Below are 16,747 nucleotides of genomic sequence, written 5' to 3' on the forward strand. Positions count from 1 at the left end.
TTGTATTTTTAGTAGAGACGGGGTTTTACCGTGTTAGCCAGGATGGTCTCGATCTCCTGACCTCGTGATCCTCCCGCCTCGGCCTCCCAAAGTACTGGGATTACAGGCGTGAGCCACCGTGCGTGGCCTTGGACACGAAATATTTTTAAACAGCTAATATTGAATAAAATTTTGTGTGATGTGTAGCACATACCTTTAATTTCCTATTGTTCATTTACAATGGAACTTAGTTTCATGCAGTAATACTAATAATACTAAAAACATTGTATAACTACTTCAATTAGAGCTAATAAGTACTGTGGGCCAGGTGTGGTGGCTCACGCCTGTAATCCCAACACTTTGGGAGGCCAAGGTGGGCAGATCATGAGGTCGGGAGTTCGAGACCAGCCTGCCCAACATGGTGAAACTTCGTCTCTACTAAAAATACAAAAAATTAGCTGGGTGTGGTGGTGGGCGCCTGTAATCCCAGCTACTTGGGAGGCTGAGGCAGAAGAATTGCTTGAACCCGGGAGGCGGAGGTTTCAGTGAGCCAAGATCACGCCACTGCACTCTAGCCTGGGTGACGAGCGAAACTCCATCTCAAAAAAAAAAAAAAGTACCGTACCTGCCATATTTTTGTTATCCAGTTATCTGAGAAAATGTGTGCATTTTTTTTAGTTAGGCTCTACCTAGTGGTTAAACATCTGCAACACATCTTTAAATATCTGAAGAAGTGAATGATAGAGAAAATTGTTTAATCTGAGTTCAAAAGTGATAGCTCACAGTTCTAAAGAGATCATTGTGGGATCTGTGTAATTTGAGGGAATATTTTACCTCAGATATTGCTATACAATGATATTTAGATGAATATATGCAGAACTAATGGTTCAAACAAAGGATTTTGATTCTGGTCTTGAGATGTTAATTAAGCCTTCTCTTAGCTTTAGACTGTCCTTCTGTCCATATTTTATTGGAAGCTTGTGCTACTGGTTGTTTTACACATTTTCTGGTCTTTTTAGATGAGCAGTAGGGGATGGAACTCAGATTACTTCCTTTAATGTTAATGTATTGTTTTCAAATAGGACTCATGATTAGACATGTTATATATGCCATTAAATTGCAAAGTTAGGGAAAATATTTTACTTTTGGTGATTGGGGGTGTGTGTGTATGGTATACAAACAGTCCGTGCAATAACAGTATTGTTTGTATTTACTTTTCCTAATGTAATAGATGTTTCCAAATTAACATTCTTAGACTGCTTTTATGTTTTCTTTAATGACAGTAAAAATACCTTTCTCTGCCATCTCCATTTTCATTGCTTTTCCTTAGAAGTTAGGCCTTTGTTTTTCAGTTCTTGAGAGTTGTGCACTATAGAGGACAGAGTCCACAGTTCCACAATTATATTGGCAGTCCTGCTTGCCTAGAGTTAGAATGATAGGTAATTGTGAGGAGTTTTGGTTGAAGTGAAAGATTGTCATCTAATTCACTGACAGAACTACAATTTTAATAGGATTATGTGAAAATGAAGGCATTCTTTTGTACTTCTCAGTTCAGATACAGCAGTTGCCACCTAGTGGTCCAAATAAAGCATGCAAGGCTTGTTTTCCCCAGGACGTTGAACGAAACTGTTAACAGAGTCCTGATTTTTAACACTTCGAATATTTTAACAAGGTGATTGATATTAACTGTAGACATAATAATACTAACTTAGTCTTCAATATATATAAATTATGTATTCTTTCTGCAGATTTGTTTTGAAGTAGTTTTGCAATTTGTTTCTCTTTTTTTTTTTGGAAGGAATTTACCTTTGGAGTTATTCTTGGTTGTAGAAGAGGGGATTGTTATTTTGGTGAATCTAGTTTTTCAGAGTCGCTGACCTAGTTCTGATTTGAGTTATTTGTGATTCTTTAGGTTATTTGTTATCAAAGCGTGAAGGCCAAGCAGGGTCTCCAGAGAAACCGTTATCTGATCTGGGTCGTCTTTCCTACATGGCATATTGGAAAAGTGTAATATTGGAGTGCCTTTATCACCAAAATGACAAGCAGATCAGCATTAAGAAGTTAAGCAAGTTGACTGGAATCTGCCCTCAAGACATCACTTCCACACTCCACCACCTACGCATGCTGGACTTCCGTAGTGACCAGTGAGTATCACATCTTTTTGTATACCTTTGAAAGATAATTAGGTTGAAGTTTTTTGGATCAGCCAGTCAGATTATTGATGAAAGGGCATTAACTAATATAAATGATATACTTGGTGATAATGAGATATCATTTTCCTTTCTAGGATATTTTATTTGATTGACTATATATATGGTCTATATATAGTCTATATATATGCTTTTTAAACTGAATTGTTTTTCTGATACCCCTAATTTTTGGACCTAAGCTACTGAATCTTTCATCTTCTAGTATTGGGAGCTCTTTCACAATACAAGAAGTAACCACTCTAGAAACAGAGTCATTAAATAAAATGCCCATGTTAAATTTTCATATAAATGGCACAAAGTAAATATACATTGAAAGGAAGAAGAGACAGTTCACCCTTCACTAAAGTGGTCAGAAAAAGGTCACAAAGAAAGGAGGCATTTGAGCCAAATAAATGGAGAATAGGAAAGAGAGTGCAAAAGAGCAGCAGAACTTCTGGAGCGGGACGTGTGAGACAGCAGGCAGTGAAAACAGCCCGCGGCCACGGTAGAGAGCGAAGCATTTGTCTTGCTTCACACTCCTGGCCGTCTCATGTGGTGGCACATTTCTGCATTCCATCTTCCCAGGCAGGCTATCTTTGCAGCACCTATCATCTTCTTACATGCTTCACCAGGGGTCTCATCTCCACATTCATTTTTATGTACACCTTGTACATTGTTGATTGCTATAAACTTTTCTCTGGTTCCAGATTTGTGATTATCCGCCGGGAAAAACTTATCCAGGATCACATGGCAAAGCTTCAGCTGAATTTGCGACCTGTAGATGTAGATCCAGAATGTTTGCGCTGGACTCCAGTCATAGTATCCAACTCTGTGGTCTCAGAGGAGGAAGAAGAGGAGGCTGAGGAAGGAGAAAACGAAGAGCCGCAGTGCCAGGAAAGAGAATTAGAGATCAGTGTAAGGGCATGAATAGTCTCTATTTTTGATGACAGAAGATATATTTTTGATTTCATGAGTATTTATAATAATGTATTATGATCATCTTTCACAGAAAAGTAAATTCACATTAGAATGTCAGGAGTTTTATTTCAACGGTAGAGATTTCAAGAAGACTGGGCCTGGTTTACTTAACTATTTTTAAGCCTTGGACAATTAGGAGACCATCAAATTTCTTATAATGTGTTACTTGTGAGAAAAATATTTGTTACCAGGGTGCCAAGAAGCAGCTCAGTTTTAAGCTGGATAGTAGTTGAGGAATCTGAATTGAATCCAAATCTGACAGTTTTTAAAAATGAAATGGAGGTTGGGTGTGGTGTTTCATGCCTGTAATCTCAGCGCTTTAGGAGGCCCAGGCGGGAGGATTGCTTGAGACTAGGAGTTCAGGACAACCAGGGAAATATAGTGAGACCCCATCTCTACAAAAAAAACCCAACAACAAAATGAAATGGAGATACATTTTCCTTAAATAGAATATTAAGTAACTATTGTAAACTTGTGTATGTTTTCTAATGGGGCACCAAAACATCCTGTGGACACACAGATCTCTTTAGCCGTTAAAGGGTTGCTGGTGAACTGTAGTGCATGTGTCATTGTCAGTATTTTTCTTAATGTGATGCATACTTTTATAGCTCTTTTTTTTTTAAGCAGTGCTTCATCCTTTCAACACCGGTATCCTCCTTTAATAAACATAAAAAATCCCATGCCTCTCTTTAGTGCAGTTTAATTTTCAAAATGAAATTATTCAGAATAAAAGTAAATTTAAAAACTACATAAACTTTCTTTCATATTTCTCAAATGCCTCCTTCCTCTTGCCCATGTCTCAAGATCCTGTCTCCTCCACCCTGTTTACAAATTTTTATTTCTGAGAAATTTTATTAAACAATCTCATTTAACATTTAAAAGAACAATAGTATTCACTTTGCTTATTGAGGGTGGTACTGCAGAAAGATTCAGAACATAGGCTCTGGAGTCAGACTGCCAGGCTTTCTATCCCAGCATCTTCTCTTGCTCTTGCGTGACCTGGGGCAGATTACTTAAATTTTTTTCTACCCCACATGACTCATTTGTAAAGTGGAGTTGTAGTGGTAATACTTCATATGATTGTTGGGGAGATTAAATAAATAATGCATATACAGAATTTAAAGCAGTGCTGAAACAGGAAATATCCATGTTAAATAATTGATCATTTTCTTTTTAAAGCTCAGTTTCCTTTTCTTCTCTCAATGCTTAAAAGGTCAGAATAGGTAAATGTAAGCAAACAAGACTGAAAAATTAACCAGCATTGTTTTATTTTCTAAAATCAGGTGGGAAAGTCTGTGTCTCATGAGAACAAAGAACAAGATTCTTATTCAGTAGAAAGTGAAAAGAAACCAGAAGTTATGGCTCCAGTCAGTTCTACACGTTTGAGCAAACAAGTCCTTCCTCGTGATAGTCTTCCTGCAAATAGCCAGCCATCTCGGAGGGGCCGCTGGGGGAGGAAGAACAGAAAAACCCAGGAACGTTTTGGTGATAAAGATTCTAAACTGCTCTTGGAAGAGACATCTTCAGCTCCTCAGGAACAATATGGAGAATGTGGGGAGAAATCAGAAGACACCCAGGAACAATACACTGAAAGTGAAGAACAGCTGGTGGCTTCTGAGGAGCAGCCAAGCCAGGACGGGAAACCTGACCTTCCCAAAAGAAGACTCAGTGAGGGGGTTGAGCCCTGGCGAGGACAGCTCAAGAAAAGCCCTGAGGCTCTGAAGTGCAGATTAACAGAAGGAAATGAGAGGCTGCCCCGTCGCTACAGTGAGGGTGACAGGGCTGTCCTCAGGGGCTTCAGTGAGAGCAGCGAGGAGGAGGAGGAGCCGGAAAGCCCTCGGTCAAGCTCGCCACCAATTCTCACAAAGCCCACGCTGAAGCGAAAGGTAACGCATTTCTTTCCAGGTCTTCTCTTCCTCCAATTCCAGTTTATCTTACACCTTCTCGTTTTAGCTTACAGTTCTGAAAGAGTATAAGTTAGAAATTCCTAGTGCATTGCTTTATAAACCTTAAGCCACTGTATATTGTAGCTCAAGATCTTCCCAGTGAACATTTGAGACGTGTGTGTGTGTTTGACTTCTTTGATTCATGGGAATTCACTTAGAAATCATAAGCTTATTTAAGGGCTTCACCTCCTGGGATGCAAACAAACTTTTTTTTAGCTTACTGGTTTGATGTTCAAATCATGACTTTTAGGGGCTTTAAAGATATTTTTAAAGTATGTACAGACTAGAAGTGTTTATATTAGAAAAGGAGGCCAAAATATTACATAATTAATTGGAAAGTGAACATAGTGCTGCGCTGTATTTTGGGGTACTCAGAGTACAGTAGCTCATCTTGGGTGCTATTGTTTTCTCTCTACTCTCCCCACTTCTCACACATCCCTCCAGTGGTTTAACGTGGTCTCTCTTGCTTTAAAAATATTTTCTAAACTATATTCCATCATAATGATAGCCAATTAGTTATTAAATAATGTACAATGATGATAATGAATTCTGTTAAGCCGTTTACAAGAAACACCCAGGCTGTGGAGTGGATTTTAAGCATTGCCAGGAGGCAGCCAGACTGAAGCGAGGCCGCTCCCTGGAAGAGCCACTCAGCCAGCTTCCAGCCAAAGCAGCACAATCGTTCCTTTCCTTACAGGGTCTTAAAAAGCAAGACAGGATCTTTTGTTTTGTTTTGTTTTGTTTTAAGAATAATATCTTCAGAGCAGTTTTACATTTACAGAATTAATGCAAAGAAAGTACAGAGAGTTCTCGCATACCCCAGCCAGTTCCCTCTATTATTAATCCCTTGCGTTGGTGTGGTACATCTATCACAGTTACTGAACCAGTGTAGATACATCAGTAACTAGAGTTCATACTTTATTCAGATTTCCATAGTTTTCCCTAACGTCCTTTTTGTGTTCCAGGATCCCACCCAGCATGTCGCATTACATTTAGTAGTCGTGTGTCTTTAGGTTCCTCTTGGCTGTGGTAGTTTCTCAGAATTTCCTTAGTTTCGATGGCCTTCATAGTTTTGAGAATGACTGGTCAGGTATTTTGTAGATGATCCCTCATGATATTAGAATGGGGTAATATATTCTTGAGAGGAAGACCATAGAGGTAAAGTGCCATTCTCATCGCATAATTAAAGGGTACTTGTGGGCATATATCTATCAGTATGTATAGGGAAGCTGGGCATAGTGGTCACTCTTGTAATCCTAGCTACTTGGGAGGCTGAGGCGGGAGGATCACTTGAGCTGGAGGCTGTAGTGCACAATGATTGTACCTGTAAATAGCCACTGTAGTCCAACCTGCGTGACATAGCAAGACCCCGTCTGTAAAAATAAAAAGAAGCAAGTATCAAATATAAGGGTATTATCAATATGATTTTTCCCTATTGAAGTTAACTTTGATGACCTGGCTTAAGATATTGTTTGTCAGGTTTCTACTTCTCTTTTCCCTTTACTGGAAGGAAGTCACTGTGCATAGCCACACTCAAGATTTCTACCCCCTCAGAGTGGAGGCTTAGCATAAATTATTTGAATTTCTGCTTGGGAGATTTGTCCTTTCTCCCTCATCTGTTTATTTATCCAAGCATTTATTTATATCACTATTGGCCCAGATATTTACGTGATACTTCAGTTTATAAGCCAATACTACTGCTTTTTAAAATTTGTTGCTCAGATTGTTCCAGTTTTGACCATTAGGAGCTCCTTCTTTCAGTTTCCCTCCTGGGCTGCTGCTGCTTTTTTTTTTTCCTTCCCCAGATGGGGTCTTACTCTGTCACCTAGGCTGGAGTGCAGCGGTGTGATCTCAGCTCACTGCAACCTCCACCTCCTGGGATGCAAGCAATGCTCCCACCTCAGCCTCTTGAATAACTTGGACTACAGGCATGTTCCATCACGCCTGGCTAATTTTTTGTACTTTGATAGAGACAGGGTTTCGCTATGTTGCTCAGACTGGTCTTGAACTCCTGAGCTCAGGCAGTCCACCTGCCTTGGCCTCCAAGGTGCTGGGATTACAGGTGTAAGCCACCGCGCCTGGCCTCCTGTGTTTAACATATATACTGTTGTTGTCATTGTGGGGTCTTTTTGTTTGTTTTTAAGCATTTCCTTTCTGGCACTACAAGATGCTTCAAGTTCATCTTGTATATTTCATGCCCTAGTCCTAGAATCAGCCTTTTCTCCAAGGACCAGGGCCATTTTTAATCTAATTTGAAAATTACACTCTCGATTGGGACTATTAAGTTTGAAGTAGAGAAAAGTTGAACGTTGACTAACTGCTGTTCATTGCATGATCATGAAGAATAGATCTTTGTCATCCTAGCACTTGTATTGCCAATTTATGAAGTAAAACAAATCATGTTAAAAAAAGAAAACAGACAGTAAGCTCACATGCAAAGTAATTTTGAAGTTAATGAATAAATGCTTTGACTGGATGTGTGAACTTAAGCAAGTCCTATAGCCTCTCTGACATCTATAGAATGAAGGGATTGGATTAGATAATCTCTGGGGCATCATCTCTTATTTTGTGATATTAGTTGTATAATTTTAGCTATTTGGTCAGTCCAGTGCAAAGTTGTGCTCAGTGTGCCCAAATTTCAGTAACAGATTTATTTTACTTTTGAAATATTTCACTAACACTGAGTAAATACATTTCAGCCCCATATTTCTACATTCCACAGCTTTTTATGAGTAGTTCATGAAAATGGCATGCAACTTTACTGATAGTTCTGCAAACCTTCACAGTAGTGCTATAAGACAAAGTGTTTTTATTTCTCTTTTGCTCTTAAGTTGGAAAAGTTAAGGGATTAGCCTCTGGGTCATTTCAGTATTAAAACAGGGCAACTCTCTAGGGTGCTAAATTTAACTGAACTATTAAGAGAATTATAATGTCTGCTATTTGGAGATGGCTGCCTATTCTTTTACAAAGTTGTGTTCAATTGCCTAATACCTTTGTATTTATAATAAGTGTATTATCTTACTATAGTATTTTGAAATAATATTCAAAATGTTTTTTGGCAAACAACATCCTCATTTTATATGTGCTAATTCTATTTGGTTTTAAAACTGTTTTCGTGTTATTAATAGAAAAGATAGTGTTCATAACTGTAAATACTTGCTTTCTCTATTAAACAGAAACCATTTCTCCACCGAAGGAGGAGAGTCCGAAAGCGCAAACACCACAATAGCAGTGTAGTCACAGAAACTATTTCTGAGACCACTGAAGTATTAGATGAACCTTTTGAAGATTCTGACTCCGAGAGGCCAATGCCAAGATTAGAACCCACGTTTGAGATCGATGAAGAAGAGGAGGAAGAGGATGAAAATGAACTTTTCCCTAGAGAATACTTCCATCGTTTGTCTTCGCAGGATGTACTCAGGTGTCAGTCCTCTTCTAAGAGGAAGTCTAAAGATGAAGAAGAAGATGAAGAGTCAGATGATGCTGATGGTATGTTTTACAGAACTCACTTAAGGTGGTTTATTGTCTTCAGATATACAGCAGTAGCAGTGACAGACCCTTCAGTACAAAGGCTGAAAAATGAACACAACCCACTAAGCAAGAAAAGGAACGTTTGGCAATCTCTAAAAAGTTGTATCAAGTATATCCATCTTGATTTTTAAATGTGTTTTCCCTTCAACTCAGAACCTCTATTAATTTGCCTCTGCAGAAAATATCTTACTATTAGGCAACTGTTCTTTTTTGCCCAATCCTTTCTAAGCCTTTATCAGAATCTTTAGTTAATGGGAGAGTTGGACTTAGCATCAGGAAGATGTAATAACCCTTCACTAGAATGTGCATTCTCTAGACTTAGTCTGTTTTGCTCATTGCTGTATGCTGAGTGCTTAAGCCAGGCGCTCAGTAAGTAGTGTTAAATGAGTGAATGCTAAGAAGACAATTCTCCAGAAAGAGCAGATTCATGTAAATCGGAACTTGTGTCAGATCTGTTCAGGAGTCTTTCCTGAATTGTATCTCTAATGTGTCTTACCCAACTAGTAGTAAATTTCTCACAAATGGTAACAATAACTCAAAATAAATTTTATAGTATAGATACAAATCCAACTATTTACTTTTAAAGCAGCCTAGTTGTCATTTCTTCTCTAGAGACACTGAAACTAGGTCTCATATATATGACCCAGGTCAGAAACAAGTCTTTTTCACCCTAGCCTAAAGTTTTGCCAGTGTCTCATGCTGCCTGCATCTGCAGTGTGTTTATCTCGCATGGGCTCAGAATGAACATTTTTACTTTGTTGGGCAAATTTGAAGAAATCTACTTGTCCAGTCTTGGTACATAAACCTTTAGCTTTTATGCATTAACTGGTTGAACTTTTTAATTCTTTTAAAAATTCAGTCAGTTTCAAGTCTAGAAGATAAACTTATATTTTCTCCATTCTCATATTTTCTATATAACAAATACTTTTTTATTTTTTTGAGATGGAGTCTCCCTCTGTCACCCAGGCGGGAGTGCAGTGGCACAGTCTCAGCTCACTGCAACCTCCACCTCCGGGTTCAAGTGATTCTCGTGCCTCAGCATCCCAAGTAGTTGGGATTATAGGTGCACACCACCATGCCTGGCTAATTTTTGTATTTTTACTAGAGACGGGGTTTCACCATGTTGGCCAGGCTGGTCTCAAACTCCTGACCTCAAGTGATCCACCCGCCTTGGACTCCCAAAGTGCTGGGATTACAGGTGTGAGCCACCCTGCCTGGCCAACAAATACTTTTAATATAGTGATAAGATGAATGTGTTCTTTGCTCTATCATGAATGATTCTACAAAGTTTAACTTGCTATGTTTTGAAATAACATAACTAGGAAACTAAAAATTTATTTTGTAAATTTAGCACTTTATATTCTGTCTTAGATCATTGTACACTAAAATAGTACCCCTGATTAAGTTCCCATGGACTTAGATTTTTGCTGATGCAGCCATTTCCTTTGTTGACTTTCAAGTTACTACTACTAACTGTGTCTTTTTAGCCATGCCCCCACTGCATCATGTTCTTGTCTTGGTATTCTTATTCTTTAAAAATTAATAGGCAATGTGAGTGTACTTAATGCCACTGAACTTACACTTATAAATGGTTAAAATTTTAAGTTTTATGTTACGTATAGTTTACCATAGTTTTTTTAAAATGCTAATAATATAAAATTTATTTCTAATGAATGTAATTGGTGCTTTAATTTTTTCTTGTTTGTGTAAGTCTAAATGTCAGTTTTTGTCTAGGACTAAATAAATGCTTTGCAGCTATTCCCATACAAACACAACATTAACTGAACAACTGTTCACATACGATGGCTCAGTCATGGCCTAGAGTAATTGGCTCATCATACTACCTGAAGTGATGATTTGTGGAAACTAAGAAAATCCAAGAGATAAAGTAAATCACAAGCAGAAAAAAAAGAGGAAATAAGCTAATTTGTAACTTTTAGTAGAGACAACTTGATAAAAGTACTGCTTACTACTTATTTGCCTCTTTATAAAGTTCATCTCCATTTTACAGATGATGAAACCGAAATGTAGAGTAACTTCCCACAGCCATGCAACTGATGATGATAGTCTTGAATTGGTTCTAACTAGTGTCTGATAACATAATGTTGACCAGGATTCTTTCATAGTTCTGCCAATTCACTGTGTGACTTAGAATATGTCACTAATTAGTTTTATCCTCTAGGTTCTTAACTTTAAAATGAAGACAATCAGGAGTTTATAAAAGTAATGATTAATAAAGTCATTTCTATTGTATATGCTAGTCTTGGAAGAAGGAACTAGAAAATGTAAGACCTTGTAACCTGTCTTTATTTTTTTTCCTTCCTGTATAGACACTCCTATCTTAAAGCCAGTATCTCTTTTGCGAAAACGTGATGTGAAGAATTCTCCTCTTGAGCCAGATACATCCACACCTTTGAAAAAGAAAAAGGGATGGCCCAAAGGCAAGAGCCGCAAACCAATCCACTGGAAGAAAAGACCTGGTCGAAAACCAGGATTTAAGTTGAGTCGGGAAATCATGCCAGTTTCTACTCAAGCATGCGTCATTGAGCCCATCGTTTCCATTCCTAAAGCTGGACGTAAACCCAAGATCCAGGAGAGTGAAGAAACTGTTGAGCCAAAAGAAGACATGCCCCTACCCGAGGAGAGGAAGGAGGAGGAGGAGATGCAAGCAGAGGGAGAAGAGGCTGAAGAGGGCGAGGAAGAGGATGCAGCCAGCAGTGAAGTCCCAGCAGCCTCTCCAGCAGACAGCAGCAATAGTCCTGAGACCGAAACCAAGGAGCCTGAGGTGGAGGAGGAAGAAGAGAAGCCCCGTGTCTCAGAGGAGCAGAGGCAGTCAGAGGAGGAGCAGCAGGAGTTAGAGGAGCCAGAGCCAGAGGAGGAGGAAGATGCAGCTGCAGAGACTGCCCAGAATGACGACCACGACGCTGATGATGAGGATGATGGCCACCTGGAGTCCACAAAGAAAAAGGAGCTAGAGGAACAGCCCACGAGGGAAGATGTCAAGGAGGAGCCTGGTGTTCAAGAGTCTTTTTTAGATGCTAATATGCAGAAGAGTAGGGAAAAGATAAAGGATAAAGAGGAAACCGAGCTGGATTCCGAAGAGGAGCAGCCTTCCCATGACACGTCCGTGGTGTCAGAGCAGATGCCTGGGTCTGAGGACGACCACGAAGAAGACTCCCACACTAAGGAAGAGTTAATCGAATTAAAAGAGGAGGAAGAGATTCCTCATAGTGAGCTGGATCTGGAAACCGTACAGGCAGTGCAGTCTTTGACTCAAGAAGAAAGCAGTGAGCATGAGGGCGCCTACCAGGACTGTGAGGAAACTCTTGCGGCGTGTCAGACCCTGCAGAGTTACACCCAGGCTGACGAGGACCCTCAGATGTCCATGGTTGAAGACTGTCATGCGTCAGAACATAATAGCCCTATCTCCTCTGTTCAGTCTCACCCCAGCCAGTCAGTCCGTTCGGTCAGCAGTCCCAACGTGCCTGCCCTTGAGAGTGGCTACACCCAGATCAGCCCAGAACAAGGATCCCTGTCCGCACCCTCTATGCAGAACATGGAGACCAGCCCCATGATGGATGTGCCTTCCGTATCAGACCACTCTCAGCAGGTGGTGGACAGCGGCTTCAGTGACCTGGGCAGCATTGAGAGCACCACTGAAAACTATGAGAACCCGAGCAGTTACGACTCCACGATGGGCGGCAGCATCTGTGGGAACAGCTCTTCCCAGAGCAGCTGCTCCTACGGTGGGCTGTCGTCCTCCAGCAGCCTCACCCAGAGCAGCTGTGTGGTCACTCAGCAGATGGCCAGCATGGGCAGCAGCTGCAGCATGATGCAGCAGAGCAGCGTCCAGCCTGCTGCCAACTGCAGCATCAAGTCACCTCAGAGCTGCGTGGTGGAGAGGCCTCCCAGTAACCAGCAGCAGCAGCCGCCACCACCGCCTCCACAGCAGCCACAGCCGCCGCCGCCACAACCACAACCAGCACCACAGCCTCCACCACCCCAGCAGCAGCCGCAGCAGCAGCCGCCGCAGCCTCAGCCCCAGCAGCCTCCACCCCCACCCCCTCCCCAGCAGCAGCCCCCGCTGTCACAGTGTAGTATGAATAACAGTTTCACCCCAGCTCCTATGATCATGGAGATACCAGAATCTGGAAGCACTGGGAACATAAGTATCTATGAGAGGATTCCAGGGGATTTTGGTGCCGGCAGCTACTCTCAACCATCAGCCACCTTCAGCCTAGCCAAGCTGCAGCAGCTGACCAACACCATTATGGACCCTCATGCCATGCCTTATAGCCATTCTCCTGCTGTGACTTCCTATGCAACCAGTGTTTCTCTGTCCAATACAGGACTGGCTCAGCTGGCTCCATCTCATCCCTTAGCTGGGACTCCTCAAGCACAAGCCACCATGACGCCACCCCCAAACTTGGCATCCACTACCATGAACCTCACATCTCCTCTGCTTCAGTGCAACATGTCTGCCACCAACATTGGCATTCCTCACACGCAGAGATTGCAAGGGCAAATGCCAGTGAAGGGGCACATTTCCATCCGCTCCAAGTCTGCGCCACTGCCCTCTGCGGCTGCTCACCAGCAGCAGCTGTATGGCCGTAGCCCATCGGCAGTTGCCATGCAGGCTGGCCCGCGCGCACTGGCTGTTCAGCGTGGCATGAACATGGGGGTTAATCTGATGCCTACTCCCACCTATAATGTCAATTCCATGAATATGAACACCTTGAATGCCATGAACAGCTATCGAATGACACAGCCCATGATGAACAGCAGTTACCATAGTAACCCTGCCTACATGAACCAGACAGCACAGTATCCTATGCAGATGCAGATGGGAATGATGGGGAGCCAGGCCTATACCCAGCAGCCTATGCAGCCTAACCCTCATGGGAACATGATGTACACAGGCCCCTCCCATCACAGCTACATGAACGCTGCTGGCGTGCCCAAGCAGTCACTCAACGGACCTTACATGAGAAGATGAGCAAGATGAACTTGCAATCAGAAACTTAAATATATATAAATAAAGGAACCTTTTATACTGACAAACCAGAGAAAAATGGACCTTTTTCCAGTTAAAATATTGCTGTAGATTTAGAGGAATTTTTCTTTGGTTTATTTTATTTTTTAGAAAACCTGATCTTCTCTTTTTTTTGGGTTCATTTTGTTCTGGGTTTTGGTTTTCTTCACAATCTTGAACATTTTACAGTAGAACTCATCTAAAAATGGATTTGGGGATGGGGAAACATGCACAAAATCTTTTCATAATTAAAAAGAGCCTTACTTTCTTTACATACCACATGGACAGAATTTGTGTAAAAGTGAATTATCTTTATTTTAAAATATATGTTTCCCCTCACTGTTTGCAGCTCCCAATGTTGTCATTTTTAAATGTTATATACATCTCAAGGGTTAACCAGACCCTTTCCTCCAAACCCAACCTTTCATTTCCTACTTCATTCCAGCAGGAGGCACTTAGGGGAGACTCGGATGGGGACATGGAGAACAACCCAAGCTCCTTAAACTTATTATTATTGTTAATATTATTATTATTATTATTAATAAAGTGAGGCAGGAAAATGCTTCTCCTTTTAAAATCCCCTCCACTCCTCACACACACACACCTCTTGAAACCCTTCCCCAAGAATGTTTCTTTATAGACGGACTTCATTGAAATCTTTGTTGTTCTTGAATCAAGTGTAATATAATTTTTTTCTTCTTTTTTAAAATATTCCCACTCAGCACTCAGAGACACAAAAATACTGTAAGTCTCAATTAACAGCAGAATCTCAGAGAAAAGCTGTTTGCAATCCAAATCCAGCCTTTGGAGGAATAGAGATGGTCAATTAACAATCAAAAAGAGGAGATTAACCTCTTGTTTTTTTACCACCTGGTGAATCAGCCATAACACGCACACGCCACCCAGCCTCTTGTTTCTAGTATGTACTTTGAAATGCTAACTGAGGGTCTTGATGCTTGAGCCTTTGACTGATAAAACTCAAATAGCAGTCCCCAGTGATTTGCCTCTTAGGTTCTTTCTTAAATTGTTGGTGGATGACTGTACATTTTAGTGATTTGAAAAATAACTGACAAACCATTGAAACTGTTTATTTTATGTTGGAAGAGATGGCGCAGATGTGTGTCAGAAGGGAGATCACGGTGTGAGTTACATAGCTATTTAAATGATACATACCTCTAGTTTTTGTTTGTCTTTTGAGATCCTGCGTTCATCCCCTGTGAATCAGAGTGCACAAGCACCTCTCCTGTGAGTGGCTAATGAGAAGAGGGACAGACCGACCACCAGCACAGTAGGGCAGATCTGGACAGCAGGATGTTATAACGCAAGTTCATGTGTTGCTCCCAACTCCATTCTCTTTTTCTCTCGTGCAACCAGTTTGCCCATTCTCTTCCTATTACTTGCTCCAGGGATAGGTAAAAAAAAAAAATAAAATATATATATATATATATATATATATATATATATACACACACACACACACACACACACACACACATATATATATATATTCCATCATTAGAAGATGGAAACTATTATACCACTTGGTATGTGCAGTCAAATATCCAAAAGGGGGAAGTACTGCTTAGAGAAATATCTGTAAGCATTAAATTCTCTCCTTTATTTGTACATTTTATATAGATAAATTTTTAAAGTACTAATTAGGCATTAACTTTTTTCAAATGCACAGGTTTGTTGGGTTTTTTAATACACTTTAATTGACTTTCTCGAGCGTGCTAGGTAGAAACGCAGAATTCCACATCTTCCCGCTCTCAGCTCTGAGCATGTGCAAGGCTGTGTAGGACCCAGTTTCTCTGTATATACTATTCCAGTTCCCAGTCATCTATGTAGAAAGTGCACTGTGCTGCCATCGCCCTACATCTTCAGCTGTGTCATTGCTTCCTGGTTGGGGTGGGGACGGGGTGGGTCGGGAGGGAGGTATATTGGGAGGAGGGTGGGTCAAGGCAGAAGGAGAAGCTGTTGAAATGAGGGCCGTGAAATCAGTTTCTGTTGGTTTGCGGTTGTGTTTGGTTTTGTTTGTTTCTTTATAAAAAATTCAATCGGGCAGCTCCCTTTTCCACAAGCCTCTTTGTGACTGTAGAACTATTGTAGAAAAAAAAGTTCTTTTCTATATTATAAAAGAAATTATCCAACACAGTAATATTGGTACCTGTCATTTTTTCACTTCTGTTTAAAAAAAATGTATTTTTAGCAAAATAACTTGGGTAATCTTCTAAAAAAGAAATTTAAAAACTCACTGTTAGTGACTTTGATGCCTTTTAAAATAAGAGCTTTTTCATTTCATTCCATCTTTAAAATTTTTTATCTTTGTTGTAGAATATTAAAAACTATTTTAAGAAAGATAAAAATTCTCTTTAAAGAGATCTCTAGCGTGTGTGAATAGAGCTCCAGATGCCTCTAAAAGCCGCATGTACAAAGGAAGCCACGTCTATCCTGTCTGTTTATATTTGCTTTTCCTGTTTTGTAACCTCTTTGTACTTTGTTCATGGTGACTTGTAAGCTAAGGGGAAGGGGTGCCTAGATGCCTTTGTATCTCTCCATGTCACGCGCTCCTGGGCCAGCCGGCCTCCCTTCCTCTCCTTGTATGTAATACCTTTTTTTCCCCTTTCTAGCAAGTACTTTCAAAAGAACTCTGTACATTTTAACATAAAAAATAAATTATGTTGAGCCATTTTGGATGTCTGTCTTGCATGTGGAATTTTTCTCCCTTCCCAGTATGTCAGAACTCTTCAATTCTTGTTCTACACCCAGAGACCTATAAACATTAGTCTTTTCATTTTCCTCTTTATTATAGGAGTACAAGTCCATGGCCTTTGCTTTGAAATTCCAGTTTTCATTTATGTCTGTGTTTAAATGCCAACAATATGGATGGGTTTTCCATTTCCAAGGAACATGGCACGGTAACCCTACTTTGGATTTTGTAGGGGCATTCATAGAAAAACCTCCTAAAGGGATTTTAATTCCCGTCCCCCCCACTCCTCTAAAAAAAAGCAATTGCAATAACAAGTAGCTCCTAGACTTGTGATAAATGGGAGGAGTAATTTTTATAGATCTTATTTTATAATGTAACAGTA

At 40.4% G+C, this 16,747-nt stretch overlaps 1 protein-coding gene across 4 annotated transcripts in view; it reads left to right on the top strand.

Annotated features, from left to right (window-relative positions):
* The window catches only part of KAT6A (lysine acetyltransferase 6A), a 122,742-nt gene extending 106,396 nt beyond the window's left edge, over positions 1-16,346 (top strand). For all 4 annotated transcript variants that reach the window (XM_031013801.3, XM_031013802.3, XM_055349207.2 and 1 more), the window contains 5 exons: positions 1,892-2,123; positions 2,876-3,083; positions 4,430-5,032; positions 8,269-8,581; positions 10,954-16,346. In XM_031013801.3, coding sequence (XP_030869661.2) covers positions 1,892-2,123; positions 2,876-3,083; positions 4,430-5,032; positions 8,269-8,581; positions 10,954-13,619 — 4,022 coding nt within the window. In that variant the 3' untranslated portion in view covers positions 13,620-16,346. The remainder of the gene's footprint in view (positions 1-1,891; positions 2,124-2,875; positions 3,084-4,429; positions 5,033-8,268; positions 8,582-10,953) is intronic.
* Positions 16,347-16,747: the final 401 nt, after the last annotated feature.

The sequence above is a fragment of the Gorilla gorilla genome, chromosome 7 (genome assembly GCF_029281585.2).
Source record: "Gorilla gorilla gorilla isolate KB3781 chromosome 7, NHGRI_mGorGor1-v2.1_pri, whole genome shotgun sequence".
NCBI classification, from domain to species: Eukaryota; Metazoa; Chordata; class Mammalia; order Primates; family Hominidae; genus Gorilla; species Gorilla gorilla.